The sequence below is a fragment of the Vespula pensylvanica genome, chromosome 10, assembly GCF_014466175.1.
Source record: "Vespula pensylvanica isolate Volc-1 chromosome 10, ASM1446617v1, whole genome shotgun sequence".
Classification (NCBI taxonomy): domain Eukaryota; kingdom Metazoa; phylum Arthropoda; class Insecta; order Hymenoptera; family Vespidae; genus Vespula; species Vespula pensylvanica.
Window position 1 is genome coordinate 6,874,962 of NC_057694.1, and position 17,513 is coordinate 6,892,474.

At 32.6% G+C, this 17,513-nt stretch overlaps 1 protein-coding gene across 1 annotated transcript in view; it reads left to right on the forward strand.

The window, feature by feature from the left end:
* Positions 1-17,513, forward strand: part of LOC122632732 (myb-like protein F) — a 40,055-nt gene that overhangs the window by 22,311 nt on the left and 231 nt on the right. The window contains exon 6 of the mRNA XM_043819906.1: positions 10,385-10,495. Within this exon, the coding sequence (XP_043675841.1) occupies positions 10,385-10,485 (101 nt within the window). The 3' untranslated portion in view covers positions 10,486-10,495. The remainder of the gene's footprint in view (positions 1-10,384; positions 10,496-17,513) is intronic.

A 17,513-nucleotide genomic window follows, 5' to 3' on the forward strand; every position in this document is an offset into this window, starting at 1 on the left:
GAGAGAGAGAGAGAGAGAGAGAGAGAGAGAGAGAGAGATTTAAGATCTTGTTATATCAATCTAAATCTAAATTACATCAATGTTAATTACTATATCATTAGTTCGTATGAAAGAAGAGTTGGTAGACGTCGACTTTGCTTTTGAATATATGTAGCTACTAGCTCGTTAATCCTTTTGAAAAGCAGTAATGTGGTTGTATAGGTACTCCGTTGAACTAACTTGGAAAATGTCATAAAATTAAGAACGATATACATACTATGTGTCGACAACCAAATGATCAAATAGTAATGTGTTAATAAATTAAAAGAGATGGATAGAAAGATAGAGAGAGAAAGAGAGAGAGAGAGAGAGAGAAAGAGAGAGAGAGAGAGAGAGAGAGAGTTAGCCATTAATTAACGACATATTTAATCATTTACGCAAATAATAAATTTTATACATAAATATTTATACATTGATTTGATCGATAATTATTGATATAAATAATTCTAGAATTTTTAATTGATTTATTTAAATGAACAAAACAATGAATATTTTTTATTGAAAATCTTATCGTTACTTAATCAATGATCAATCCAATAATCAATAATATTATTGTTACGCTTAATAATCTTTGATTAAATGTCCCCATTGTTATCTCATTTAGAAGTCAAATATGAAGATAATTCAACAAGTTATAGTTGAAATATTTTTAATTAAGTACTTCTATTCGTGTCTTATTTAGATATCTATCGTTGTGTTATAACAGTATTGTTTACTTAAGTATTGCATTTAATCGTGTACTTTATTACTCAACTATTTTTTTTTCCTCTTATTCTTCACCTCGTTTCAATGATATATTTTTTTTTCTATTTATTTATTTTTTTTTCTCCTTCCTTTTCTTTTTTTCTCAAAGGATTTTTCTATCGAAGAGAAAAGCGGATGAAAGCAATAGAAACAAAAAAAAAGAAAAGATAAAAGGGGAAAAAAAAGAAAAGAAAAGAAAAGAAAAGAAGGGGATGAAGGAGTAAATTGAAGGTAAATCGACGTTACTACGACTCGACTCGTTTCTCGCGTAGTAAGAAGTTGTTAATCTCGAGAGAGAGAGAGAGAGAGAGAGAGAGAGAGACGAAGCCAGGTTTCCTGAGCGATCTTAATTCAAAAACGTTTTCGAACTTTTCCTTGACTGTCGAGTTGAAAAAATAAAAGAAAAAAAAAAAGAAAAAAAGAAAAAAAAAAAGAAAGAAAAAGAATGGATTTATTCTTCGCACGGTTAACGTGCGTTCTACGACGATAAATCACTTCAACGCCATTTCGGATTAACTCGTCCTAAAACCCACCGTATACTCTGAACTTATCGAGATGTGGTCGAACGTCTTTACGTATATATGTATGTATGTATGTATGTATGTATGTATGTATGTATGTATATGTACTTACGTTAGTACGTATCTACTTATCTACTACGTACATACGTATGTAAATAACCTTGTCTCTTGTTTGTCCTATCCCGTTCAGACATTTTTAAATTCGGAAAGAAAATCTCGAAGAAAGTAAAAATCCTCTCAACGATTTCGTAGAACTTCTTTTCATTGACATGTCGAATGATAGAAGACAAAGAAAAAAAAGAAAAAATATATATATATAGAAAAGAAACGTATTGATCTAAACGAATGAATTTTAGCTGGTTTTGTTTACGTATACTTCCAAGCACGTAAGATCTTAATGGCGGACGTTGGGATCAAAAAAAAAAAAAAAAAGAAAAGAAAAGAAAAGAAAAGAAGAGAAGAAAAGAAAAATGTACAAAAGTAACGGAGTTGAAACAACTCGTCCAGAAAACGACGATGTCACACGTTTCATGGAAATGGAAGTGCCAGTAGCCCTAATGTGACAGCAGCATGAAAATGAAGCGAGGATGGCGCCATGAAACGAGGGGGATGAAAGCTGAAAGAGAAAGAGATAGAGAGGGAAATAGAGAAAGGGGAAAAAAATAGCTGCTGAAGGCTGTGTGCTACTTCCGTTTTGTTTTTATCTTTTTTTTATTTTTTTCTTCTTTTTTTTTTCGTCCATTCACCAGCTTCGCACGTACACACGTATAGAGATATACTCACACTAAAGATTTTAACGGAGAGACGCGATAACCTTTCTCTCTCTCTCTCTCTCTCTTTGTCTTTCAATCTTTTGTTCTCTATCTATCTATCTATTTATCTATCTATCTATCTATCTATCTATCTATCTATCTATCTATCTATCTATCTCACTCGACTCTTTCTCTAATAACCTCACTTTTTCCATGTCATCGTGTTATATAGCCGTAATGCCATTTTATCCTTAAGCATACGCAGAAGCGCGAAATACGAGAACGATGTGCTCTAGCTATGATCACTATGTATGTGATCATAGCGCGTGTGTGTGTGTATGTGTGTTATGTGACCATCTGTTGCGGTCTCATAGTCGACGAGAAAAAATGAACCTATTCTACGACATAGCATTTTGTTTGTTTAATGAAAATAAAATTTTTTTACTCACAATCACATCGGATTCGTTCGGTTTTTTCTTTTTTTTTTCTTTCTTTCTTTCTTTCTTTCTTTTTTTTTTCTCTTTTTTCATAAAATTCGTTTCTCGAAAAAATTTTCAACGTGACTTTTTCATCGTAAAAATCATATCTGAAAATTGATATCACGTCGTGTATAGAAATTTCATTTGGGAGGACCCCTTTGAAATATGCAATGTTACATACAGACGTGTAATAAAAAGTGTAATCAATGTATAGGAGTAGCTTACCGACGACTAAAATGTATATTTACTTTTTTTTTTGTTTCGTTTTGATTTTTCTTTCTTTTTTTTTTTTTTTTTTTCTATATTGATAGACGTCAATTACAATCAACGTCGTTATCGACCAAATATAATGTCGCGCATAAATTTTCACAGGCACGACATGTTGTTGCAAGTGATTAAAGAAAATCGTTAAATCTAACAATAGGTACGATGTGTTGTTGAGAAAAATGTTGAAGAAAAGACACTTGGTGAGTGAATTTGTCGGGCCCGGGGTTATATTTCGTTGTCGGTTAGTTTTTCTCGATCGATCTTCTCAATTGATGAGGAATAATATCCTCGATAGGATAGGTATATTCCCCGGTGATCGTGAAAATACGAATTTAAAAGGAAATTCACGGTGTGAAATGTGAAGGACATTTTCAACGACTACGAGCTACGAAATATCGGATTTCGTTACAGCTGTTCGAGATGTCAAGATGTATGTATGTCGCGTTATACTCGCGTTGAATATTGATCGAGTCGTTCGTTCGTTCGTTCGTTCGTTCGTTCTCGAGTTGGCACTGAATCATTCCAACGCGAAAAGAAAATCAAATCTTTTATATAAAAGAGAAATAAATCCACTTTCTCTAAAAAAAAAAAGAAAAAAAAAAGGAAGGAAGAGAGAAAGAGAGAAAAAAAGAGTTAGTTCATTACTCGAGTAATTATTCGAGAAAGAAAGTAGAACATTGGAGATTTCGTCTTGAGCATCTATCTAGTCTAGTTAATTAATTAAAGAAACATTAAAAATTTTACTAGGTACTTGGTTTTTACACGACGGAAAATGTAACTCATGAAAGCATTTTCACCTTTGGGCAAGTTGTGTGTGTGTGTGTGTGTATGTATGTGTGTACGAAGTGTGTGCGTATGGGTCTATGTATATGTATATTTATATATATGTGTCTGTTAATTCGTTTTTAGATCTTAATAACTTTTAAGAGTTTGAGAGAAAAAGAGAGAGAAAGAAAAAAGAGAGAGCAAGGTCGTTTGTGGCCTCCATATAAGAGGATCAGACTGGCCGAAGCTTTAATGGCCCCCTTATAATTCGGATGTTATCCGAAAGTTAGGAAAGTTAACGAAAACGAAATCCTTAAAGGCTCTCGAAGTGCCAGGAAAAGAAACGAAAAGCTTGGCCTGTGCTAATAATTTGATTAACGCGTAAGCCAAGCGAAATGTTTCCGAAGTAATCTCGAAGATCGAATAAAAAAAAGACAAATTAGAAGAGCTCACGGTAGAGGCTTAGAAAAGTATATTATTTTCTTTATCTAACATTCTTTTTTCTTCTTTGATTTTTTTCCTTCTCTCTCTCTCTCTCTCTCTCTCTCTCTCTCTTTCTCTCTTTTCTCATCTCAGAAATCGTATGAAAAATTATCGGAAAAAAAATTAGAAGGGGAAGTAGAAGCTTAGAATAGTGTAATATTTTCTTCTTCGAACATTTTTTTGTTTTTTTTTTGTTTTTTTTTTTTTATTCATAGTATCCTATCTCTCTCTCTCTATTTTTCTTTTCTTCTCTCTCTTTCTTTCTCTGTTTTTCTTTCCTTCTCTCTCTCTCTCTCTCTCTCTCTCTTTCTCTCTTTCTCTCCTTCTCTCTCCCTCTGCTTTTTCGTAGTGCGAACAACGAAAGTCGAGAATCTCGTTCATCGTCTCCCACCGTGGTTCTCGACCACAGTCTCGAGGTCTCGAGGAAACTACTTGCAAAAGTACTTCTAGGCTAGTTTTACCACCATTGTCCTCGTAATACCGCAAGCAGTTAAACGTGAGGAAGCGGACGCAAGAAGGTGAAATCCGCATAAATCCTTTCTTCTCTTCCTTCTCCTCCATCCTCCTTTCCTCTTCCTCCTTCTCCTTCTCCTTCTCTTCCTCCTCATCCTCCTTCTCTTCCTCCTCCTACTTTTCCTCCACCTCTCCTCGTTCTTCCTTCTTGATAGTGCTCGTACGACATCGTGGAAATTTACATCGTACGGTGCCAACTACTCGAGACGTGGAAAATTTATATTCTCGTAAAGACTAGTAAGAGAACTATGTAAGAGTTACCGTAAGGGTTAAATGTAAAATTTTTATTTTATCAGATGATTATATAGACATTTTTTTAAAGGGATATTATTGGAATATATATTTCTTTCATTAAGTTTATTTACTTTGATGTAATCGTATAGTAATTTTCTTTTGATATATAGTAGTTTGATATATATAGTATATATATTTTTTCATTTCACAATTAAAGTATATATATATATATATATATATATATATATATATCTTATTAAATCAGTAGAAATAATTTAATCGGATAGTTCATCATAGATTTACTTCGGAAAGTGTTATTGAGAGATACAATTTTGATTTGATTGTTGATTTGATTTTTGATTTGATTAGTGATTTGATTGATGATTTCATCGTATTCGGTGATACATCGCTTTAATTGTTCCTACCTTCTTTCCTCTTTCTCTCTCTCTCTTTCTCTATCTCTCTCCCTTTCTCTCTGGCTTACCACCATAACCTCCGAGACATCTAAGAAAGAGAAATTACCGGATTACGTCGGCAGGGCAGGAGGTCAAGCCCTCTCACCACGGGGTGATTTCTCTTCCAAGTCTAACGTCCTGGTTTCGAAATGCCTTCGAAGGACGTCGTCTCCCATCGTGTCTGATCCAAGGATACCAATCTCTCTCTCTCTCTCTCTCTCTCTTTCTCTCTCTCTCTCTTTTTAACAAGGCCATCTCTATTCAACCCCTTACAATTAATCCCCTTGCGTCTTCTTCTCCATCTTCTTTTTCCTTTTTCTCGAATTTTTTCAATAATTTCTTTTGTGACAAAAAAGAAGTTATTTTATATATATTTATGTAACATATTATATATTTATATATATGTAAATATTATAAGTAATATAAATATATATAAAATAAATATAAAATAATATGTGTATTATATATATATATATATATGTGTGTGTGTATGTATGTATGTGTATATATATATATCATTTCGTTATAAAAATCGATCTTTATAAAAATATATAATTTTATAATTTATAATATCCCAATAATTTTATAATTTTATTTAATATCTAACGTTACTTAAATATCGTTCAAAAATATTTCCGATAACGTTAGATTCTTTTAATATACATCATCATGTATATCATACGTATATCAATCGTATTTAAGTTCGATTGAATTTATTTCTCTACGTGTCGATAAATAATTGACATATTTAAATATGAAAGAGAGATAGAAGATCTTACCTCGGAAAGCAATTGCGTTTTAACGTAGTATCGGGATACGATAAATAAAATTTCAATGGAATTTTTATCAATTGCCAAGATGAATTATCGGTCGGATGACAATAGAGGGGTCTTATAAAGCACGAAAGTAGTAAGTTGTTCTACGTGATTATTGTTCGGTAGTAAAGTTTTAGTTTAGTCGAGAAATACTATAACTGGGACGATCGATCATGTCGTTTAAGGTTCTAGATGATCGTTACGAAGGATTTCGAAATTGTCGTTGCGCGAACGAGGAAAATAAAAGAACGATAGAATTATTTCTTCGATAGATTTTATTTCTCGAATATTTTTGTTTCCTTTTTTTTTTTTTTTCTTTTTCTTTCTCAACCTCTTACAAAATGTTCTCGCTATGGAAAAGTTTCGAACGAAATATATTTCAAGAAATATATATATATATATATACATATATGTATCGTTCACACGTGTGTAGGTGGAGTTTGTAGATGTATGCATGTCTCTCAGAAAAATATGAATAAAAATTTCTGTCAAATTTGTCAACAAAGGAAAAATCAAATAACCTTTTCCCTTGCGGCCGGCCAAAGTATAAAAATGGAGAATTGATATTTTTATTTCTAAAACCGAGCAGCTACAGAGAAATAGTGAGAGAGAAAGGAAAAAGGGATAGAAAGAGAAAGAGAGAGAGAGAAAGAGAGAAATAGTAAAGTGAGAGGAAGTGAGCAATAGGAAACTGTTTTACTAGTTCTGTGTATGTCCTGCAACGCGTGCAATGTGTAGTTCGGTATAACGCTTGCTTTCCTCTATTTAGGAATTCCATTCAACGGACGTGAGTCGATAAATCGGTGAACAAGCAAGCTCACCAGCTCGAAATACTATTGTTATAGTAAAGTTACATTAACCGTGTGATCGTTTGAGGTAACATTAATCGTACCGTGTAAAATCACCGTTCTCGTCGATTCGTTTAACATCACACAAGAATCGGGATTGGGTATATACGATTGGACAACATGGAGAAAGGGGAGAAAGATGTAATCGTAAACGTTACATCGCACGATTTTAAATATTCTATCATTGTAAACAAGATTCGTCCCTTTTACACATTCGCTTTGTCGATAATTGTCGTCAAATGTTAACTTATCATTTTCGAAATGAAATTTATTTAATTCGAATAAATTCATTCCGAGTAATTTATATAATTTTCTTATTCTCTTTTATTAAAAAAAAAAAAAAAAAGAAAAAAAAAAAATATTGAATTTCATTCGTTTGAAATCTATCGAGGTTTGTAATAATTTATTGAAATCGTATATAACTTCGTTTCTTCGTTGATCAATCGTGGCTTTAAATTGGGAAAATTAGTTTTCTTCGAAAAACAAAAAAAAAAAAAAAAAGGGAAGCTTCTCGTGCAGAAGCAAACGTGTATCGTTCGTTTCAAAAATTTCTTTTCAATATTCATAGAATACTTTTTAATTCAAAAATGAGTTAATTTCTTCTTTGATCGAATCGCGCTCTTTCGGATTCCAAAATTGAAAGACTGTTTATAAAAATATTACTTTTTGAGAAAAGAGAAAAGATCGTACAGAAGTGCAAGCGTATGCTGCATCGTTGAAAAATTTCTTTTTCAATATTCATTGAAATTTTTCTTAGTTATAAATAGATATAACTTAATCTGTCGAGTAAATTACAATTTTAAATTCGAAAATTTCTTCTGAGCTATGAGATCAAAAAGCTCGTGTTGTAGGGTCTCTTGATAAATGTCAATGACCTTTGGGGAAGATTAAAAAGATCTTTGAAAGAAAAAGAAGAAAAAAAAGAAGAACAAAAAATAGAAGAAAAAAAATAAAAAGAGAGTGCAAGGATATAAAAAGAAAGAAACAGAGAGAGAGAGAGAGAGAGAGAAGGATAAGAAGAGAGAGTGGATGCGTTTCTGAAGCATCCTTCTATCTCGCGTGATCAAAAAAGATTCTTGGTGATCATTAAGATACGTGTGTTTTCTTCTTCTTCGAAAAAAGGAAAAAAAAAAAGAAATAAAAAGAAAAGGGTAGAAGGAGATCGCTCTTGTTTCTTTCGTCTTTTTTTTTCTTTTTTTTTTTTATCTTTCGAACGTCAGCTTTTATCCCTGATACGTTACGGTATTTTAATGAAAAACCTTAGGCCCTTACCCCTCTCTCTCTCTCTCTCTCTCTGTCTGTCTGTCTCATTCTCCCTTTCACTCTTTTCTCTTTTTTTTTTTTTTACTTCTTTTTCTTTCTTCTATCTTTTTTTTCCTCTTTCTTTCTTTTACTCGATCATACTTCCATGTGAGCGTGAAAATAGGTGGCAGAACGAATATCCGGATTAAGATGGCTAACGGGGATTTCACGATTTCGAGATTTTTTCGAGCTAGAGGTAGAATAGTAGTATGTGGAATGGAAAGAGAAAAGAGGGTGAAAAAGAAAAAGAGGGAGAGAGAGAAAGAGAGAAATGTGAACAAAGTGGACGTCGTAGATCGTCGTAGATGTGACATAGAGAAAAAAAAGAGAGAGAGAGAGAGAGAGCAATCGAGAAGAACGAATTGACAAATTCCGTATCGATCCTGGACGTCGTCCAAGAGGCCACGATTTTTATCGAAGTTATCGAATCGTTTAAGAGGATGGAGAGAGACGATCGATGTTCGCGAACCAATTTCCGTAGCCGCACGAACTACTCTTAATAACTACTTACGAATTTTTTTTATCAAACAAATCGAAACGATTCCGAAACGAATCCTTTATCGATTCCTACTTAAATTATATTACTATACATGTGATACTATTTATATAATATTAACGTATGTAATTAACTATCGTTCTCTATACTTAAGTATCTTATTTAAGATTAATAAGATTTCTATCATAATGTAGAAAGCAAAAGAAGGAATTATTAAATATTTTCTATAGAAAAAAAACATTGATGAGAAATTGGCATTTAAATTAAACATGAAATTAAATAATATCATTTTTATCATAATTTCGAGAGAAGGATTAACGAAGAGAAAAAGAAGAAACTAAGTATAAATTAAACAATAACAAGAACGATAATACAAGGAAAAATGTAATAATTACGGAACGTAAATCAATTGAGTTGAATGCGTATGCATGAATAATATACTGAGTACGTACTTACGTAGATCGTAAATCTTATTTAATTATTCCGTCAAACGAACATATATTCCCATAGAATAGTGCTAGAACGATCGTAAACATATCCAAGTTGGTTTGGTACCAACCTGGATTTAGTTAGTTAATAAAACGCGATGACGTTTACACAGCATCCCTCTGTGTCGTTCGGTTGTGTCCTTCATAAGAGTGAAATCGTAAGGGCGCGTAGCGTCGCGACCTGCGTCGCGAAGCTATTAATAAGAAGATGAGGGTCTTAATAATCTCGATGAAAGCCAACTGCATTCAACTATTATCTACGAAGCGTAACTCCCTTCGAAGTGCATGCTCAAACGGAAGTGAACGACGACGACGACGAGACCAAAATACGTCAACTCCACCACCCTCCCCCTTTTCTCACCCCTAACCATCTCCTCCCACTCTCTCATTCTCTCTTCCTCCCTCCCTCCCACCCTTCTTCCTCCTCCCCTCGTACACGTCGGAGTGCATCTGACAGAAAACCTATAGACGGGTAGTACGGCCATTAATGAAATGACAAATGCGTTCCCGTCGACGAACGACGACGAGGACGAAACGCAAAGCGGAGTCTTTCCTGCGGAAAATAAAATATTTAACATCGTGATTTACGAGGCCTTTCTCTCTCTCTCTCTCTCTCTCTCTCTCTCTCTCTCTCTCTTTTTCTATCTCTGTTATTCCTCTTTCTCTTTCTTTCTACCTCTCGAATTTTTGTTTATAAAGCCTTCGATAAAATTTCGAGAATTATTTCGCTCATCGATCGAACGTCGTTACGGAAATATATGTTACAAAGAAAAAAAAAAAGATAATAGAAAAGTGGAAGGAAAAGAAGTATGAAACCGAGTAGAAACTTTTATCGAGATGATTGTTAGTATCGATGGAATAAGCGAAAGAAATAGAAATTTCTTGAAAATTATTGCAAAATTATTTCGTTGTCGTTCGTTTTTGTTTCCTCGATTTTTCTCTCTCTCTCTCTCTCTTTCCCTCTCTCTTTCTCTTTCTTCTTTTTTTTTATGGGTCTCAAACAGAAGGAAAGTAAAAAAGATTGTTATCGTTTAGATGATCGATCTATATCGTTGGTATCTTTTATTTTTTTATTTATATATATATATATCCTAGAAATATAAAGCAGGGATGAATATATTTATTTCGTAAGATTGAAAAAAAAAAGAAAAAAATTGTCATTTCTTTTCGTTATTGTTCACAGGCGAATTACCAGCGGCCGTGCACGATGGAAACGGTGTATCACGTGCTGTCCTCAATCTCTGGCTGATTCATTTGACAGTGAGCTACGTATTCTTCAGATGACAATACTAAGGTAAAGAAATTATATCGCAAGAATCGTCAATATTCGCTTATATATTTATCAATCGTTTATATCACTCGAAGATATATATATATATAAAAATTATAAAATACACAAGAGTACAACAGAAAAAAAAAAAGAGAGGAAAAGAAGAGATAGCAAGTTCGATTGAAACGTTGATTCGATTATCTCGTTTGAAGATCTATACGCATATGAGTAATAAAATAAGTGTGAGATAGAGATAGGAGAGAGAGAGAAGGATAGAGAGAGAGAGAGAGAGGGGGGAACTAAGTTCGATAGAAACGTTAATTCCTCGGAAGGACAAACAAGCTTCCAATTATCTCGCTTGGACTACGTTTCTCTTGAGCAAGAAAGATCCTCGCAGACGGTTAAGCGTCACGCTCGATAATCCATCGTCGTTTCCATCGAAATTCAACGAAGGAACGAACGAACGAATGAACGAATGAACGAGCTACTAACTACTATTATAACCAAAACCATCCCTTCTGCGTTTTCCGTTAAAGCAAAAACCACATTTGATCTAGGAAAATGTACCTTTGATAAATGTGTCAGAAGAAAAAAAAGAAGAAAGAGAGAGAGAGAGAGAGAGAGAGAGAGAGAGATAATGAGATGTAAATAGATTCTATCAAATCTCTTTTTCCTTTCATAGATATTCATTTATTCGAACCGGAATAATTAGTCGTGTAATTTTTACGGATAATTTATACGGCTTTAAAAAAAAAAATCTCTCTCAAACGATAATATCAAGCTCGGCTAAAAGAAACATTGTTAACAACATCGTTTTTGTTTCTTGTTTTCTTCTTTTTTTTTTTTTTTCTTCATCTTCTTCTTTTTTCAACACGAATTATAATACGTCCGGTATCATTCGAGATTGGTCAATAAGTATTGTCGGAATTTTGAATAAAAAGTACTACTGCTATTTACTGTGATACAAAATAATGAGATTTTCGATTAAGAGAAAAGAAAGTAATACTACACAGGATTATATTTATTTAGATATAAGATATCAAAAACATTTGCAAATGAAAAAGATACTACAGTGTTATTTGTCTGTTTACGTATGAGATACAAGATATATTTCTTTTTTTTTCTTTCGATACAATATGCAACAGTATCTGTTATTTATCTTAGATATAAAATGACTCAACACTCTCAATAAAGAGAAAAGACTATTAAAAAAAAAAAAAAAAAAAAAAAAAAAGAAACTATTAAAAATTCCGACATTATTTATTAACCAATATCCACTTCCTAGTTACCACTAGTTACATTTTTTTTCTTCTCTCTTCAATTTTCTTCATTAGATAAATCTAATATTTTTTTTTCTCTTCCCTTTTATAAATATTCTTCATTAATTCGAATCGAAATAATCAGTCGTGTAATTTTTTATTCTCTCGAGCTAAAAAATTGAACTCATTTTAAGGGAAACATTGTTTTTCTTTTTTTTCTTTTTGTGTTTTTTTTTTTTTTCAAACACGAATTCTTTATCCTTATTACTTCCTAATTATTAGTTATCTTCTCTTAGTTTTCTTTCTTCTTCATCCTCATCTTCTTCATCCTTCCTTCCTTCCTTCCTTCCCTTTTCCTTTTTTATCGTAAGATATTTAATCCGAGTTTCGAATGAGTTTCTCAGACGCCAACCGTACAAAAAACGCCGATCGACTGTTCGTAAAGTTGGCGAGAGAAATTTTTTGAATTAACGCGAGAGATCGTACTTGTCCTTGGTTATCTCGAAGATTTCGTCCTTGACTGAACCAATCGAATAATGAATTAAGCTGAAAGATAGAAAAAGAGAGAGAAAGACAGAAAGAGAGAGAGAGAAAGAAAGAGAGATGCATCCTTTAATTTCTTTTCCTATCCCTTTCGTTTTTCTTTTTCTTTTTTCGTTGGCTTCGAATTTCTTTCTTCGATTTTTTTCTTTTTATCGAAACAATTTCGAAGAAACGATTTAAGTATATTACGTGTTTCTTCTTCTTTCTTTTTCTTTTTCTTTTTCTTTTCTTTCTTTCTTTCTTCTTCTCTTTCTCTTTTTTTTTTGTCTCATCCCATAACTTAATTATAAAGTTTCTCATCTAATTAAAATTTCGTTCGATTAAAATCTCCATTATTAAAATTTGATGGGCCAATTAGCGTAACGCTCGAACAACTTTTGTCTTACTATTTTCGTACGAAAAAGAAGGATCTAATAATCGTCTTTTTTATTTATTTATTTATTATTTATTATTTTTCAATTTCCTTTTTCGTTCTTTCTTCCTCTCTCCCTCTTCTCGTTGTACTTTCTCATTCGAACATGCTCGAAAAATCTTGAAAATAATAATCGGAAGGGATCAATGAAATTTTCTTTCGTTCATATTCACGATTTTCTCGTACGTGCGTACGTAAGTGTAATAAAATGAAATAAAACGAAATAATCTTAATATTTTTAACGCGTATACGTGAAAACATCGAATTTTTCATATAGCGAATACATAGAAAAGATTTCAATTAGTTACGAGATATACTCGAAAATTAAACGAAATCTATTTTTTTTTCTTTTTCTTTTTTCTTTTTTGTTCCTTCGTTTCTCCATAAAATTCTACCCTGTCGAAAAAGAAAGAGAAAATAAAAGGAAAAAAAAGTATATATATATATACACCATATATATGTACAATGTATATGTATATGTGTATATATATATTTTTCGTATATGTATATGTATATTTCTTTCTTTCATTTTGTACGAAAGCTTTGTTATTTAATTAAAAATTAATTATATTACGGAAACTGGGGGAAACGTGTTACACGCACGCCACTAAAACGTCGGTATTCGCGAGAAAACTTTTTTACAAAGTTTTTCATTTCCATCTCTTTTCTCTCTCTCTCTCTCTCTCTCTCTCTCCTCTTCTATCCTTTCCTTTTTCCCCCTCTCCACCCCACTATCATTCTTCCCTTTTTATTTATTCTCTTAAGAGTTTCTCGTTAGTTATATTCCCTATAAATAAATAGGAACATGAAATCTGTGATATAACCGAACGAATCACAGCACAAAAATTCTACAACGAAATACATAGACACACACACCCACACACTCACACACATATATACACACACATATATATATATATATACACTAGTGGATCATACGTAAAACGTTACTGCGTGTACACTCGAAAACGAATCGTAAACATAAAAATTCACAGGAAAGAAAAACATCGAGTTAGAAAAAAAATAGACATACAAACATACATACATACATACATACATACATACATAGATATATACAAATAGACACAGAGAAAGAGGGAGAGAGAGAGAGAGAGAGAGAGAGAGAGAGAGAGAGAGAGGACGCGGATATGCGAGCTACGTGAAAAACCGATTTGTTTGGTAAATAAGTAGGTACGTATATCGATCGTCGATGATTCAACGTTCAAAATTATATACATTGGTTGTATGTCCTTTCCTATACGTTGTATATGTACGTCCTACACATAGTACCGACCTTCACAATGTAAATTTACAAAGAAATAGATGACTAATCGATATTCATTAGATCACGTTCAGTCGGCAATAGGCATTCGTTGGAGAAGGAACATAATTTTGTAAAGCTGAGATATTCATCAAAAGGTAACGTTTCTCTTTATTTTCTCGTCGCATTTTCTATTTGACTATTTATCAATCAATCTATCTATCTATCTATCTATCTATCTATCTATCTATCTATCTCTTTTGCGATACTGTAACGATACAAAGCCTGAAATAACACAGCAGTCGCGGAAACTATAGTTTATACGTTATTGTCGAACCAACCGAGCAGAGCAATGGTGTGACCAACCCGAGCGTTATCTCAGCTCTCAGCTTTCATTATCGTACAGCATAGATCATAGCTTTTGTATGTGTAGTAAATGCGTGACGTCACACATCCGTCCATTCCTCATCGCTAAAGAACGACGTCATATTGTACAGAATCGTAATGCAATGCGTATGTAGATATTCTTTCTCTCTCTCTCTCTCTCTCTCTCTCTCTCTCTCTCTCTATCTCTCCCTTTGTCTTCTTTTCTTTTTCTTTTTTGTTTTCCTAGTATATAAGAAAGTATGACGTTTTAAGATTATATTTTAAGATTTATATTTAAGATTATATATTTATTATTATATATTTAAAATGACGTTTTATGGATTATATTAATATTAATATCTCGATTTTAATATATATTCTTATTTTACAAGAATCGTATTTTACAAAAGTATCGTATATGATGGATTAATCAAAGCGTAGTACTTGCCTATTTGCGTACACATTTTCGTTTATCGTTTTATTTATATCTGGAAAAAAGAAAACACGTTTTTCAAAAGTACATAGATGTTATGTTTGTACAAGGACAGCCATTGAAACGTAAAATTATTACGAATTAAGTAACGCAGTATCATCATCGATGGACATTACATGAATTTTTTTAGAATCTCTTTCTACGAGGGATCTATTGGATGACATCAGGGTGACGTCAAATATTCGTCCGTACTTCGTTTTTAAAGTCGCGTCATATTGTACAGAATCGATAATACGGACGTAGATCTTTCTCTTTTCCTTTTTCTTCCTTTATTTTTTTCTCTAAGGAAACTACGAAGAAGAAAGGAGAAGCGTAACGTTTCACGAATAATTTTTATTAAACCATCTCGATATTAAATTTGTAGTGTATATATTTATATATGTATATATATATGTATATATATATATATTGTTTTTTGTTAAAAAAAAAAAAATTTTATTTTAATCAACAGATTATGAAAGTATACGAAAAATATTTTCGTTATCGTTTCGTCTATGGAGCAAATTTTCAATGTATTCCGTTTATATTACCGTTTATAAGCCATTAACACGAGTTAGCTGAATTAACATTAATGGACGTATAATCATTGATGGACGTGAAATTAATTCGTAAAATGTCTCGCGTGTGTGAATGTGTGTGATGTCTCTCTCTTTCTCTCTCTCTCTCTCTCTCTCTCTCTTTCTCTCTCTCTCTTTGCGGTCTTAATAGAGTATCCAACGTATGTATATACATACATACATACGTGTACGCGTAATTAGATCTCCTTTTGTGTTATTACGATGGCGTTTCAATTAACCGTGTTAAATCGTGAGACCATGAACGTAGGATATATCGACGGGGTGAAGGGTGAAAAGGGGTAGAGGAGAGAGGTGTGTCTGGGCTTAGGATACGCCTGGTTACATGGTTCATTAATTAAAGTAATTTTCGAGCTCTACGTTCACCTCACCCATACATATATCCCTCCCCCTTCTTCTTCAGTGTCCAATCCCGTTAGTCAAGTCCAATGGAAAGTAACAACGTCGTTTGTACCAATGATATTAAGAGATCTACAACGAGATATCTGCTGAAAATTGATATATTAATAGACTATAGAAAGTCGATTATTCTGTGCGTCTTAACGAACAATAAATAAGATAATTTACACGTGTGTGTATTTATAATGGTCGTCATGCTTTAGTGCGTTTAAAAAATTATGCTTCAAAGAAAAACGAAAAAAAGAAAATTACATCGATCTTTTGTCGTTTACATCAATTTTTTTTGTTTTTTTTTTTTTTTTTTTTTTTTTTTACAAATTTCTACTCGTTATTTCGTTGGTGTTGCATTAATAATCAGTCATTGATTATTTTTAACAATTTGTCGAGAGAAAAATTTTTAACGACGAACGCACATCGATTATCTTCTTTCTCTCGCATTAATTTTCATTCATCGGGATAGTTAACGAAAGAGAAGATAAATCAACTTCGCATTAAATGTTAAATAAGTTTATATCGTAGTAGGTCGAATCGCGTGGCGAAATGAAAAATAAAAAGAAGAGGAGAAGGAAATAAAAGGGGAAGAAAGATGGTTGCGTTTTCGTTTCACTTTAACGGAATAATGAAAACGTAACGTCAAGACCGTTGTAAATTTACATGCACGTGTACGTACATATATACAAATCCTTGGGATAGTACAATTACGTTCGAATTGAAACGAAAAGCTTTCAAGGTTTCTCCTCGTTTGTTTTACTTTATTTTGTTCTTTTTTTTTTTTCCTTCTATTACTACTTCTTTTTCTTTCTTTTTTTCTTTCTTTCTTTCTTTCTTTTTTTTCACTGACAACTTTGACAACGAAATATCGACGTGTAATGAAAAACTTTTTCTTTTCTTTGTCTCTCAATCTCTCTCTCTCTCTCTCTTTTGTTGTTCAAAAACAATTAGATATAACCTCGTGTACGAGTCCTTGCGTGTTTTGATTGTTAAATAAAATCGTCAGGACGAATTCGTATAGAGATATTAAAACTGTCGTATATAATCCGATTCCTATCTAGTGTGGCGTAACCGACAAATTTGTTTCGACGATATTACGTTTCTGTATCGAGTTACAGTTGCATTATGCAGTTGACCGATCGCATAACGTTCGTGACAGCTTGATAACGATATAAGTATTTTAATCGGCTCGATGAACGAAAGGAAGGAAAGAGGGAAGAAGGAAAAAAAGAAAAAAGAAACAAAGAGAAAAAAAATGGAGAGGAGAAGAACGAGTGCGTAAAATCGAAATTAAAAATTCGGAGAGGAAAAATAAAAACAGAAGAATGAAAGGAAAGAAGGAGTAACCAAAACCAAAAGCGAGGGAAACGAAATAATTTCTGAATATCGAATCTCGAGCGTACGTAGGTTATTTCGCATTGTATGAAAATATTCAGAAAATTTTATTTTCAGCATAAAAGAGACATTTTATTAGCATATTATATAACCCGAGTGAACTGACTCATGAAAGCTGGAGACAGATTTTATTAAATTAATGCGACTATGCGTTTCATAATTAGAATTTTCTTTTTATCAGAGAGAAAGAGAGCCAAAGATAGAGATAGAAATAAAGAAACGTAGTTTGTAATAGGAGCACATAATGAGAAGGCTCTCAATTAGTAGGAAATAAGCTATAAAGGTAGCAAATTCTGAAAGACAGAGAGAGAGAGAGAGAGAGAGAGAGAGAGAGAGAGAGAGAGAGAG